The following is a 14067-nucleotide window of genomic DNA, read 5'->3' as shown; positions in this document are numbered from 1 at the left end:
AAATAAAATAAAATAAAACTGTCAAAAACACAAGTCCTAATGATTACCATTTTTTCCTATAAAGTCAGGAGACACAGTCTTTGTACTATCATATTAACACATTTTACCTTTTTCCTATGAAATGCTTACCAAAAATATCAGTATTTTGTCATTTTGTATTTCTTTAACTCAGTAGTGGTTTAAAGATAACCCTGAATGTAGTCAACATTCAAAGAGTCCTGTCAGGTCAATCAACAACCTTATATTCAGAACTGCCAAAAGTCTATAACAACTAAAGCCCTGAGCTAATGGTGTCACTGAACATTCTAAGAAATATCATAAAGATTTCTGAAAGGAAAAATCTGAATATATTAATTTTTCATCTTTAAATGGACAGAAAAATAACACTACTGTAATTCTGTGAAGGGCTTTTTACATGTTCACAATCTCATTTTATTCTCATACCACTATGATCCACTTATAAGGTCAATGAAGGGGCGCCTGGGTGGCTCAGTCAGTTGAGTGTCCGACTTCAGCTCAGGTCATGATCTCACAGTTCGTGGGTTTGAGCCCTGCATCAGGCTCTGTGCTGACAGCTAGCTCTGAGTCTGGAGACTGTTTCCCTCCCTCTCTCTCTCTCTCTCTCTGACTCTCCCCTGCTCAGACTGTCTCTCTCTCTCTCAGAAATAAATAAAACATTAAAAAAAGTGTATAAAAACTAAGGGGAAATGAACACTTTGAATAGGAATATAACGAATACAATGAATTGTACCTCTTCCCTATCTTATGTTCTGACACTATTCCCATGGAAATACAGTTACGTGATTGTGTAAAAAACCAATTTTGAGGTATTTAGGAATAATTAATAGTACTTTACCTTTTTATAATCAAAAAATTATAAAGGCAATAATTGTTTGGTATTCACAGAAGATAGGATACTTTTATAATGAATGAGAATTAAATTACCTTCATATAACATTACCAGAAATTATGCTAATAAGAACTCTAAAAAAGTAATACCTACATAAGACTCTTAAATTACAGGGGCACCTGGATGGCTCCGTCAGTTAAGTGTCTAACTTTGGTTCAGGTCATGATCTCACTGCCCGTTGAGTTCGAGCCTCGTGTCAGGCTCTGTGATGACAGCTCAGAGCCTGGAGCCTGCTTCAGATTCTGTGTCTCCTCTCTCTGCCCCTCTCCCACACACGCCCTGTCTATCTGTCTGTCTCTCTCTCTCTCTCAAAAATAAATATTAAAAAAAAATTTTTTAAGACTCTTAAACTACTAATTGTTAGGCGTTGTTCCTCTAAGTTACAGAGAGATTTCTAAGTAGATGGTACAACTTTAAAACAAAGGAAAAGGGGGCATCAGGCATCAATCAGTTAAGCATCCAACTCTTGGTTTTGGCTCAGGTCATGATCTCATGGTTCGTGAAATCGAGCCCCGCATCCCGCTCGGTACTGACTGAACATGGAGCCTGCTTGAGATTCTCTCTCTCCCTCTTTATGTGCCCCGCCCCACTCATGCGGTCACTGTCTCTCTCAAGATAAATAAATAAACTTTAAAAAAATAAAATAAAAATAAAAAAATAAAGAGGAAAGGAGATTAGACCCAGGCTGAGAATACAAAAAAATTCAGCCTCTAGTAACTATTTACAACATTACTGCTGGAACTATTAATCCCCTCTAATGTTAAAAGTCCATCTATAAGAACACACAAATTTATTTTGCAAAATAAATGTGATAATACAGAAAATGCAGTCTAGAAATTCTAATAGAGGAACAAACTCAAGCAGCATTTTAAACTTTCTTTTTTGGGGGCGCCTGGGTGGCTTGGTCAGTTAGGCGTCTGACTGCGGTTTGTTGAGTCTGAGCCCTGAGTGGGGCTTCGTGCTGACAGATGGGAGCCTGGAGCCTGTTTCAGATTCTGTATCTCCCTCTCTCTTTCTGCCCTTCCTCTGTCTGTGCGTGCTTGCTTGCTCTAAGATAAATAAACATTAAAAAAATAAGCTATTTCTTTTAAAACATTTTTTAATGTTTATTTTTTGAGAGAGAGAGAGTGAGCGAGCATGATCGGGGGAGGGGCAGAAAGAGAGGGAGAATCTGAAGCAGGCTCCGAGCTGTCAGGACAGAGCCCCACACGGGTCTCGAATTCACAAGCAGTGAGATCATGACCTGAGACGAGGTCGGACACTTAACCGACTGAGCCACCAGGCGCCCCTTAAACTATCTCAAAACGCTCAAGAGATAAGTAATTCAAAGTATCCTAAAATTTCATTTGATTTAAAAGAAAGTCTTTTTTGATATTATTAATTTAATGGTTATATATTTACTGAAAGAAAAAATATAAAACAAGAGTAGAGTATTTCTCAACTTAAACACGAAGTATCTTTTACAAAGGAAAAGCATCTTCTGTAAACACACTAATTTTGAAACAACAGTTGAAAATGGTCTGCCAAAAATCTTGAGCTTCTCTCTCCCTGGAAAAGCATTTCCAAATTTGCAAGGTAACCAAATACAACTGGAATAACACTCCCTTACAAAATGAACTGTCACACAGCCCTGTACGAGTCAGGTATTCAAGACTTATACTCTACGAACACATTTGCTGATTTTTTGCTTTTAAATACCTAGATGAAAAGCGTGACCAGAAATAGTTTATCTTGTAGGGACTTCCCGTAAGCTAAGCAATAAAAACCTATCACCAGTGTAATTTTAAAAAGATGAAGGAGCCTATGAGCCCCAATGAAAAAGGTAGAAGAAACATGACCAACAATCACCAAATGCTTATCCTTAGTAAAAACAATATAATGATGCCTCGAAGATTAATAAAGGTGCTAATTCTGGAACATCACAGAACATGACACAGGTTTCAAATAGAATAACTATTATAATGAAGATGGAGAATAACATAGTACAAACTAATATCTTCCACCAACTGACATTTTCAGTGACCTTTCTGGTGAATAAACATCTTAATATACTTACTTTCACCCACACATATCTTCATTACAGTTAATATTTTTGCAATATGGTAAAAAGGACATTATTGACTGTTTTGTGCAACCCACTGAAACATCTCCTTCATTTCTTTTAAAAAAATTAACTGAATGAAAGTTTTTCTTTACCTGCCATTTTTCATGAACCTCACCACCAAGTAATTCAAGATAGGGGTACACTAATTATAAACAGCAGTGAGTCTTCAGTTTTATGGGGGTAGAAAATACATTTCAGAATAAGAAAATTATGGACCTTTTCCTTCCAAAAGTATAGTTAACACAACAAATTCAAAAATCAAATTTTAAAGCTCTAAAAAGCCTAAGAATTGGTTTTACCTAATTTTAAGACTTAACTAAAAAGCTATAGTCATCAAGACAGTGTGATAATGGCCAAAGAAGAGACATATAGGTCAATAAAACAATACAAAATTCACATATATGATGATTTGATTTCAATAAAGATGCTAACGTAACTTGACAAAAAAGTTTCTTCAACAACTATGAAGCAGGACATCCATATGAAAAAGAATGAATGAACTTTAACCTCTACTTCACAACACGTACAAAAATTAACTCCAAATGGATCACCGACCTATGATGTGTAACAGCTGAAACTGTAACATTTCTAGAACAAAAACATGGGAGAAAATGTCATGATCTTAAGTTAGGCAAAGATTTACTTAACAGGGGTGCCTGGGTAGCTCAGTCAGTTAAGCATCAGACTTTGGCTCAGGTAAGCATCGGACTTTGGCTCAGGTCGTATCTCACAGTTTGTGAGTTCGAGCCCGGCACTAACATGCAGAGCCTGCTTTCCCAAGCAGGCTCTTTCTCTCTCCCACTCGTGTGTGTTTGCACGAATTCTCTCTCTCTCAAAATAAATAAAGTTTAAAGAAAAGGATGTACTGAATAGGACACAAAAAGCAGAAAACATAAAATAAAAAAATGATAAACTGGACTTCATCAAAAATAAAACCTCTACTCTTCAAAAGACAATTAGGAAAATGAAAAGAGAAGCCAGACTGGGAGGCATGTGCAAAACAGGTATATGATGTAAAGGACTTGAATCCAGAATATAAACATGGCACTATTACAACTCCACAAGAAGATAAATACTAAATAGAAAAATTTAAATGGGAGACTTCACTAAACATGTGGAGAGCAAATAAGCACATAAACAGGTATCCAACATTAGCTATTAGAAAAATACAAATTAAAACCACAATGAGCAACTACACTATCTCTACTAGAATGGCTAAAACTAAGAAGACTGATAATACCAAATGCTGACAAGATGCAGGATAACTGGGATGCTCATTCACTGTGGGTGGCAATACAAAACGATACTGCTGGGTTAGAAAATTTTGGCAGTTTCCTTTTTTTCAAATTCCATTGTAGTTAACATACATTGTTATATTAGCTTCAAGTGTACAATATAGTGATTCAACAGTTCGATATATTACTCAGTGCTCATCAAGATAAGTGTACTCTTAATCCCCTTTACCTATGTCACCCATCCCCCATCTACCGGCCTTCTGATAACCATTTTATCTATAGTCACAAGTCTATTTTGTGGTTTGTCTCTTTTCCCCTCTGTTCATTTATTTCTTAAACTCCACATAAGAGCGAAGTCATATGGTATTTGTCTTTTTCCAACTTATTTAATTTAGCATTATCCTCTCTAGATCCATACATATCATTGCAAACAGCAAGCTTTCATTCTTTTTATGACTGAATAATATTCCATCTTAGACACACACACACACACACACACACACACACACACACACCACTTCTTTATCCATTCATCAGTGTATGGACATGGGCTGCTTCCATAATTTGGCTATTGTAAATAATTCTGCAATAAACACAGGGGTGCATATATCCCTTCAAATTTGTGTTTTTGCATTCTTTGGGTAAATATCAGTAGTGTGATTCCTGGATCGTAGGGTAATTCTATTTTTAACTTTTTGAGAAACTTCTACACTGTTTTCCATCAGCGGCTGCACCAGTTTGCATTCCCACCAACAGTGCACATCCTTACCAACACCTGGTTTTTCTTGAGTTTTTGATTTTAGCCGTTATGACAGGTGTGATAGGGTATCTCATTGGCTTTGATTTGCATTTCCCTGATGATGAGTGATGTTGAGCATCTTTTCATGTGTCTGTTGGCCATCTGGGTATCTTCTTTGGAGTCTGTTCATGTCCTCTGCCCATTTTTTAATTGAATTGGCAGTTTCTTATAAAGTTAAATATGTACTTACCAAACAACCCATCAACCCTGCTTCTAGGTCCTTCCTCAAGAAAAATGAAAACCAATGTCCACACAAAAACCTGAACCCAAATATTTATAGTAACTTTTATTACAATTGCTGAAAACTAAAAACAACCCTACTGCCCATCTATTGGTAAATGTAGAAGTTGTGGCATATCCATACAATAGACTACTACTAAACAGTAAGCAAAAACTAATTGCTGATACATACAACCTGGACGAATCTCAGATATATAAAACTAAATGAAAGAAGCCAAATACATAAAATCACATACTTTATCATTTCATTTCTATAACTTTCTGGGAAAGTAAGACTAGAGATCAGGCCAGTGTCTGCCAGCAACTGAGGGCTAGGGAAGGGGAATGAATACAGAGTAACTAAGGAATTGTTTGAGATCATGGAAATGTTACATGTATTGACTGGCAGTAGTTACATGACTATATACGTTTATCAAAACTCGTCAAACTATACAGTTCAAATGGTACATTACAGTATAGTAAATTATATCCCAATAAACCTGACATTTTTTCAAAAAGCAATGATAAACTTTCTATAGACCTCTAACCCACACCTTCATTTCAGAACCTCTAATATGATAGAGTCCGTCTCCCCTAGACCAGGAATCTGAAAACTCTGGCCCATGAACTAAATCTGGGCCATCAACTATTTTAATACAGCCCACAAGAATAGTTTTTACATTTTTAAATGTTGAAAAAACTTAAAAGAGTATTTCATGACACATGAAAATTATATGGAATTCAAATTCCATTGTCCATAAATTTTATTGGAACGCAGGCTAATTCACTTACATGGTCTATTAGCTGCTTTTGTGCTACAACGCCACTGTTGAATCTGTTGGGTTGTTTTGACAGAGTATTTAAGTCCACAGAGCATACATTTTTACCATTTGCTTTACAAAAAAAAGTTTGCTGACCACTGTCTTAGATAAAAGCTGTGGAAATTTTCTACAGATTATTACAATTGGGAAGATTTATGCCAGTACACATCTCTAAAACTTTCACAGCCATAAAACCCTTTTCTTCCAAGGAAAGCAACATGCAAAGCAGATAACTTGAAGAGCTTCAAGAGTTAAGGTGTAGAACTAAACAGAACCTTCACGTAAACTTCTGAAGGCGGCCCCTAAAACCGCAAAAACAGTGTTCTTCAAAATGCCTGTTACAACTAATTTGTTATCAATCTAGTAAATTCATTTATGCATAGCATAAAAAAAGAGAACTGGGGGTGCCTGGGTGGCCCTGTTGGATAAGCGTTCCACTTTGGCTCAGACTTCGGCACAGGTTATGACCTCGTGGTTCGTGGGGTCGAGCCCTGCAATGGGCTCTGTGCTGGCAGCTCAGAGCCTGGATCCTGCTTCGGATTCTGTGTCTCCCTCTCCCCCGTCTCTCTCTGCCCCTCTCCCGCTCTTCCTCTGTCTCTCTCTCTCTCAAAAACAAGGAAACATTAAAAAAAAATGTTTTAAAGAGAGAACTGAAAAGAAGAGAAAAACAGAATGCATCATATCTAATAGGGTTCCATTCACTATTTCTTTCACTGAGTATTTGAGCACCTATGTGTCACATACTGTTGCAAAAGGCAAAGATTTTTTTTAAATGTACAAAACTGGGACACCTAGGTGGCTCAATCAGTTAAGCATCTCAATTCGGGCTCAGGTCATGATCTCAGGGTTGTAAGATCAAGCCTCATATTGGGCTCCCCACTGGGCATGGATCCTGCTTGAGATTCTTTCTCTCCCTCTCTCTCTGCCCCTCTCCCACTCACTCTTTCTCTCTTAAAAAAAAAAGTTTTAAAACTGTACAAAACAGACAAGAATGGTTTCTCTCTTATGTATGTATTAGGGTAACTGAAAACTTGAATTTCTTACAGTGGCAGTTTTTTAAAAATTGTCCTAGTGCTCTACAGTAATTTAAAACCTACCATCCTATGATACATTTGTCCCAAAAGTACTGTCGGTAACTGCAGCTACATTACAAGAATGAAAATGATGTTTCATTTGATGTTACAGAGCTTCCTGAAGACAAAGTTAATTGAGTTCAGAGCAATTCTGTACCAACTACATTCCCAGGACCCCGAAAGGAATGTAATGTTACTGGGCATCAATTTCCCTCTCTATGCATAGTCNAAAAAAGTTTTAAAACTGTACAAAACAGACAAGAATGGTTTCTCTCTTATGTATGTATTAGGGTAACTGAAAACTTGAATTTCTTACAGTGGCAGTTTTTTAAAAATTGTCCTAGTGCTCTACAGTAATTTAAAACCTACCATCCTATGATACATTTGTCCCAAAAGTACTGTCGGTAACTGCAGCTACATTACAAGAATGAAAATGATGTTTCATTTGATGTTACAGAGCTTCCTGAAGACAAAGTTAATTGAGTTCAGAGCAATTTTTATACTCTGTACCAACTACATTCCCAGGACCCCGAAAGGAATGTAACGTTACTGGGCATCAATTTCCCTCTCTATGCATAGTCTTGATAGGGGAAGAAACAAGACTAATAGTTTTTTTAAGCCCAAGAGAAAACATGGAAACCAAAATAATCTCAGAGGGTAGAGGGTAGAAAAAAAATAATTGCTTAATGTTAGGGTGTAGGCTGTCTTAAGAGTTTCTTCTACCATGCTAATTATGTATGATAGTAAATTAGGTTGGTAGCCAAAAGAAACTAAAAAATAAAAACTACCTCCCAGAATACATCAATGCCTCCAGCAAATATTTAATGAAGGAATGGAACAAATGAGACTTTTTTTGGTTCTTATATTATCTATAACATTAAGTCTACAAAAGCAGCAGACATAATTCAGAATTCAGTTTTCTAAGTATTGCTGATCCTGACTTCACAGAATACCCTATGTAGACAAAGAGAATAAGTAAAGGACTTAATTCAACTTCTGAGGAAGACGAAATCCAGCAAGAGCTACTGACAATAAAGGTTTATTTTAATGACAATTCAAGGCAGAAATATAGGAAGCATAGCAACATACTGCATTTCCTAAAACAAGGGGATTGTGACACAAAATGGTCACACCAAGAACTCAGCTAAATTAATATCAAGGTGTCAAAGAAAATATGCACTTTGCAATCCTAAAGGAGAAAACAACTTAATGATTGGGGGGAAAAAGGAAAAAGAATGCTAAGCAGCTGCCACATTTAACAAAGTAAGCATCAGGTCATAGGAAATGCTAAAGAACAATATAGCCGGCTCCTTCCCTCTCTTCCCCACCACTCAGAGAACATAGGTTTCCAGTTGTTAGTTCAGCTTTCTATTCATCCTTATCAGGAAAAGTAAAGGACAGGGAACTGAGAAAAGTCAAAGTTTTCTAGCTTGTTATCCTAATATAATTTTTCTGGCCTATTACCCAAACAACATTAAATCAAGTTTGCATTCGGGTTTACTACATTCAAAGATTCAAGCATCCAGGTCCAACATTCCTTTCTTATCGGCTTACTAACAAATGATTTCTTTAACAGCCAGCCAGCATATGTAAGTGACCGATTATCAGATAGTTTTCTAAATAAAAGTGGATACGTAAAGGAGGGAAGGAGAGAGAAAGAGTACAGAAAGGGACCACTAGAAATACTTAAGTCAAAAACAGCTATCTTATAGTTATGCCTAGCAGGCATGTTTTGTCAACCTTCAAAAATACCTAGACAAGTATTAACAGCAATACCAGAACTACACAAGCACGCAGTACCCTAAACGGACTACCTCCATTTTGCATGGTTTCAAAAGATGTGTTTTAAGACAGTGGACCACATTATAAAGAAGATCCCATCCCAGAATACTGCTTAGTCAATGCATTATTATAATTACATAGCTTAACTAAGGCTGGCGATAAGAGATCATGAAAACAATATAATTTTAATTGTAATGCAATTGTAAGAAGCTCCTTCTACAGAAACACAACAGAAGAATTGTTAATAGATATCACACCCTGATATAACACATTCTTTAAGTAAATGTATTTGTAATACTATGTAGTCACATTATCCCAAATTATACAATGTAGTCATAGAAAGAAATATCAGAGAAATATAAATGGTCAGAAGTAGAGATTTAATGCCAAAGGTATAAGCACATTCATTTCATAAATATTTAATAAGATCCTGTTATTTACCAGAATATTCTACTTTAAGGTCTACAAATATAAACACAGGACAAAAAAATTGTTCACATCCTGAGATAACTTCAAAAACTAAAATCTACATTCTATGTTCAAGATGTTTGATAACAAGCAGTAAAAATATCTTGAATACCCAAAAGAAATTAGTTAAAAAAAATCACAGTATTACCTAATGAAGTGTAATAAAACATTTTAATATATTAAGTTTAAAATACTATAAATCCACATATACTCTATTATGCAAGCATTAAAATGTTCTGGATATACACCAAAATGTTTATACTTTTATATCCTCGTGACATGATTAGATTTTTTTAACTTTTTATACTTACAGCTTTCTAATTTTTCAGTAACAAATGTGCTTTCCCACTGTAGTCAGAAATTTTTTAATGCACCTGAAAGCTGAAGTTTCCCTCTAAGAAACGTTACAAAAAACAACACCAACTCTATCTTAATGTCAGGTAAGGACATTCTTTAGAATAAGATGTGTCATTTCACACAAGCACAACTTTCCGTTTCTTTTCATGCACTTGGCAAGTCTGCCTCCTTAAGTGCACATAACGAAGACAGTTCCATTAAAAGAGCACACGTGGTACATTTCAGTTTTCACTGAATTAACAGTACCAACTTCAGATTTTAAAGTATTTCTTGGAGGAATTTATTCTGGCATCCATAACATTGGTATCTACATTCAAATGAGATCCACTTTTAATCATTTATTCCCCATTCAAATACCTTTTAGATCAGTTCTTATCGAGAAATTATAGAGGTAAAACCATTCATCACTAAACATTAAAACCTGAGCGGAGAACACCGCACAAAACACTTTTAACTACTTAAATTTAGTTAGGAGTATCCTTGTAGTTTTAGGAGACACCAATATGCTTTCTGATTATTGGCAATTTAAACTTAAAATCATTTGCACGGTGGTTCTCAATCACTGATACATGAGAACGGCCCAGGAAGTGTGCAAATACAGAAACTATGCCGCTAGCTCTCACCTCCAGAATCAGAATCTGCAGAGGGTAGAGCTCAAACAATCCGGCCCTTTCAAATTAGATAGCGGAGACTGTACCTAACAAAAGACTTCTCTATGTCATTGCAAACTGTCCTACGGAGTCTGAAAGTTCTCAATGTAAACAATGTTATGGTCAGAGAATTACAATTTCATGACCCATATACCCATTCATTTGCCCATGCTTCCACTCTGTAATAGTCTTCAAAGTGAAAATTCAACAAAACCACACACATACACTACAGAGTAAAGGGAGCCTATCCGATTCATGGAAAAAACAGACGGCAGATGTGACCCCTAGTATTTATCCATTAAAAACAATGTATCCTAAAAATAAATTTCCATGTCAACGGAACAAAGCTGTTCAAAGCTGTTTATAAATAAGAAGGAATGTGGAGGTGCGGGGAAGACAAGAGGAAGCTTCAGCAAGTTAAGAACCAAAAGCCAGGAAACAAGGCCGAATGAATGGTAACTGGGGACAAGGAAATCAGAGTAAACTAGGAAATGGAAGAAGGAAAAGAGCTATCCTTAGAATACAAGTTGGTGAAAATGAACACATGTTAGAGGAAACTGATCTGAGCAAAAATCCCAAATAAAAATTAAGTGGAAAGTAGTGCAATTTAATAAAGAAGAAAAGACTATGATAACTTTAGACCAGATGATGGTATAGAACACATCATGGGCATAGATGGGGGTGGTACCGGAGACTGAAAAACAACCATAATTGTGAACAAACTAATACTGGAGCAAGCATATGGGACGAATTTCCAAAGTAAAGGTGATGAAGCAGGAAAGGAGTATTGCACAGGCAGAAGAAAGAATAAGACATTACGAGAATTGGGAAACAAAATGTAAACAGTAGGAAGGAAAGAGAACTTTTAAGCAAAGTCAACAGAATTGTCACGTTATCTAATCAATAACTACGAAGCACGGTTATTATACTAACATCTCACTATTTGCAAATTATAATAAAAGTGTATTATTCCATACAAGACAGTACCAAATACTAAACGGAAGAAGTTTTCCTTAAAAACCAAATGTAAGTAATTTGACAAGGTGATAAGGGGCTGAATAATGCAAGGTGATGAGGGGCTGAGAGAAGCAGGAGCCAAAGAGGGGGAAAAAAAAAAAAGGAAAAGAAAAAACTGGGACAAAAAGGAGGACAACAGAAAGAAATCAATCAAATCTATTTAAAAATGGGTAGGAAAAAATAAAAAGGTATGAACGCACAATGGAAGACTAGCCAAAAAGTGCCAGGTAGTTCAAGGGAAACCTGATGGAATCCTGACAGCTTCAGGATTCAGAAGGAGCTCCCAAGCGTCCAACACGTCTCTGTTATGTTAACAGGTAACAACGTTGGGGAGCAATAGAATGATCCAGAGGGCCTAAAGAGAACTAGGGTAAGAGAGGTGCAAAAACGGTCTTAAGTAGATCCTGGGGCTTGAAGGCTGGCAGGTCCGACAACCGGCAGAAGAGCGGAGCGGCAGATGGGAATGGGATGGGGGGTGGGGGGGTTACCACTCAGCGACAGAGCGCAGGCAGACAGAACTGGGGCCCTCACACCGGGATGCAGAGGAGAGCGGAAACAGTGGGATTTAAGACTGGAAAAAGTGAAGATTAAATTCAAAGCATCTGCTGGGTAAAAACAGGTGAAAAGAAATCTCCAAACANACCCAAGGGAGAAGGTGGCTGAGGGCTCCAGAGCCCCCATCGCCACCTCTTTTCCCCCCAAAAACACCAGCCAGCCGAGCCCAGAGACCTGAGGGGCGTAGGGTGCGCCGGCACTCACCTCCTCGGGAATGGCAGGGTCCGCAGCCGAAGAGGCCGCGGCGCCGGCTTCGGGCTCCATGTCCCCGTTGAACAGAGCCTNACTAGAAGTCGCCGCGGCAACGGCGTCACCCGCGTCACCCGCGTGTCACGGCCGTGACGTCACCCGGGGTGCGTGACGTAATCCTAGGAGCGCCCTCGCGCAGTCGTCAGGGGAGGGTTCTTTCCCTTCGTGCCCACCCTCGCGGGTGCACGTTTCCTCCGCTCTGCCGTTTCCATGGCTCCGATTTCCTACTTCATTTCTTCCCTGTCTTAAACCTGTGCCGTAACGTGGGACTTACTGGAAGAGCACGGGTGGTGTTCGAGAAGTTGAAATCCTAGAGGGAGAGAGATGGGGAAGCCCATGCTTACTTGTGTTTTTTTCAACATTACAGCGAGTGTCTCTGTCATTAAAATAAGACTTGAAACCCCAAGGTGGAAACATCCAAGCGAATTTGATAGAAGTATATTTAGGAACAGCTAAATTATCGGAATGATTTTTGTATCTGTTTCATTAAAGGAGCTGGCCTGTTAAAGTAGGTCCAAATGGAAGTCTAAAAGCTTTTCCCCCTCATTGAGGACTAAAACGTTTTCTTTAAGTGTGTTTTTCGTTTTCCAGATTCATTCAACAGATGTAAACGGAAAACTTGCCATGTACAAGGGCCTGCACAGGGCACAGCATTCTAGACTTCTGAAGCATCAAAACTTTAATCATTTTTATTCTCATGAAAATCATTCAAAGCATTTTAAATACTTCATGCCTTTCATGAACAGAATATTCTAAGGCGCTATCTGTAAAAAGTATGCATTAAAATCAGAGAGTTAAATTCCCTTTGTGAGGCCCAACTACAGGACGAAATTGAAGACACCTAATTCGTTATTAAAAGTACATTGAATTTAAAGGAAAGGGAATATGTGGGGGGGGAGGGGGAAGGACTGGAGAAATAAGAATGAGAAACATAGTGGAAGATACTGTGGTCTACTGATGATGTACAATTTTAACCACCAAAGTAACCAAACCATCAAGCCACGAGAAGCCTTGAGTGAACTACATTTTTTTACTTCCCATGAGGAGGAAATTCACCAGTGACCTCCTTATAGTATTCACCATGATTAAAGAGATAGAAAGCTGTCCCGACTTCTGAAGCCAAAAGTCTGCATACTGATAGAGTCACTATGAGCCCAGGAGCTGATCCTTAGTCTAAAGGTAAGGCGTGTGTGTGTGTGTGTGTGTGTGTGTGTGTGTGTGGCTGCTTGATTAATCAGAATACTAACATTCCTTTACAATGAAAAATGCAGCCTTTCAAGTGAATGTGGTAGGTTTGTTAGCTTCATTGTACTTTCTCTTCCAAGTAGAAAAGTCTCCTTGAGGAACTAAATTTAAATCAAAAAGTGGCTTGGGAAGAGGAGAGTAAATGAAGATTATCATAAAAGATAATGTCAGCAAGCTATACCAGTCTGAAGTGTCCTTCTTACCTGTAAGAACATATTCTAAACAGACTAAAATTGCACCGTTAGCCAGTCATGCCACCTATTTTACCCTTAGTTTTATCAAAAACACAACTTGCAGCATTTTTTTTATTCTTTAACAGTCCTATTTCATTTTTTAAAATCAGACCCTAAAAGAAATTATATCATCATAACACTTCCTCATAACATTCAAAGTTCTAAGATTTGTTTTCATTGGTTCTATTTTAAATTGTAGCCTTCTTTATTAGCAACAAACTGTAGATCATATCTTACATAGTTATTTATCCACAGGATAACTGATTTCACCCTTTTGATGTTGACTCTTGTTAGCCTCTGTTCACTCAACATTTTCTGACTTTGTCTTTAAATCTGGATATATCTTATTT

General features: G+C 37.4%; 1 protein-coding gene across 3 annotated transcripts in view; it reads right to left on the bottom strand.

The window, feature by feature from the left end:
* The window catches only part of BRAF (B-Raf proto-oncogene, serine/threonine kinase), a 150718-nt gene extending 138450 nt beyond the window's left edge, over window positions 1-12268 (bottom strand). For all 3 annotated transcript variants that reach the window (XR_013339405.1, XM_077781067.1, XM_077781068.1), the window contains exon 1: window positions 12195-12268. Coding sequence is in view for 2 of the 3 variants with exons in the window: in XM_077781067.1 (XP_077637193.1) it covers window positions 12195-12254 (60 nt within the window). In the remaining variant the exon portion in view is untranslated. The remainder of the gene's footprint in view (window positions 1-12194) is intronic.
* Window positions 12269-14067: the final 1799 nt, after the last annotated feature.

This window comes from Crocuta crocuta, unplaced genomic scaffold, assembly GCF_008692635.1.
Source record: "Crocuta crocuta isolate KB4526 unplaced genomic scaffold, BGI_CrCroc_1.0 scaffold228, whole genome shotgun sequence".
Classification (NCBI taxonomy): Eukaryota; Metazoa; Chordata; class Mammalia; order Carnivora; family Hyaenidae; genus Crocuta; species Crocuta crocuta.
This window is presented reverse-complemented; position numbering and strand designations above follow the sequence as displayed.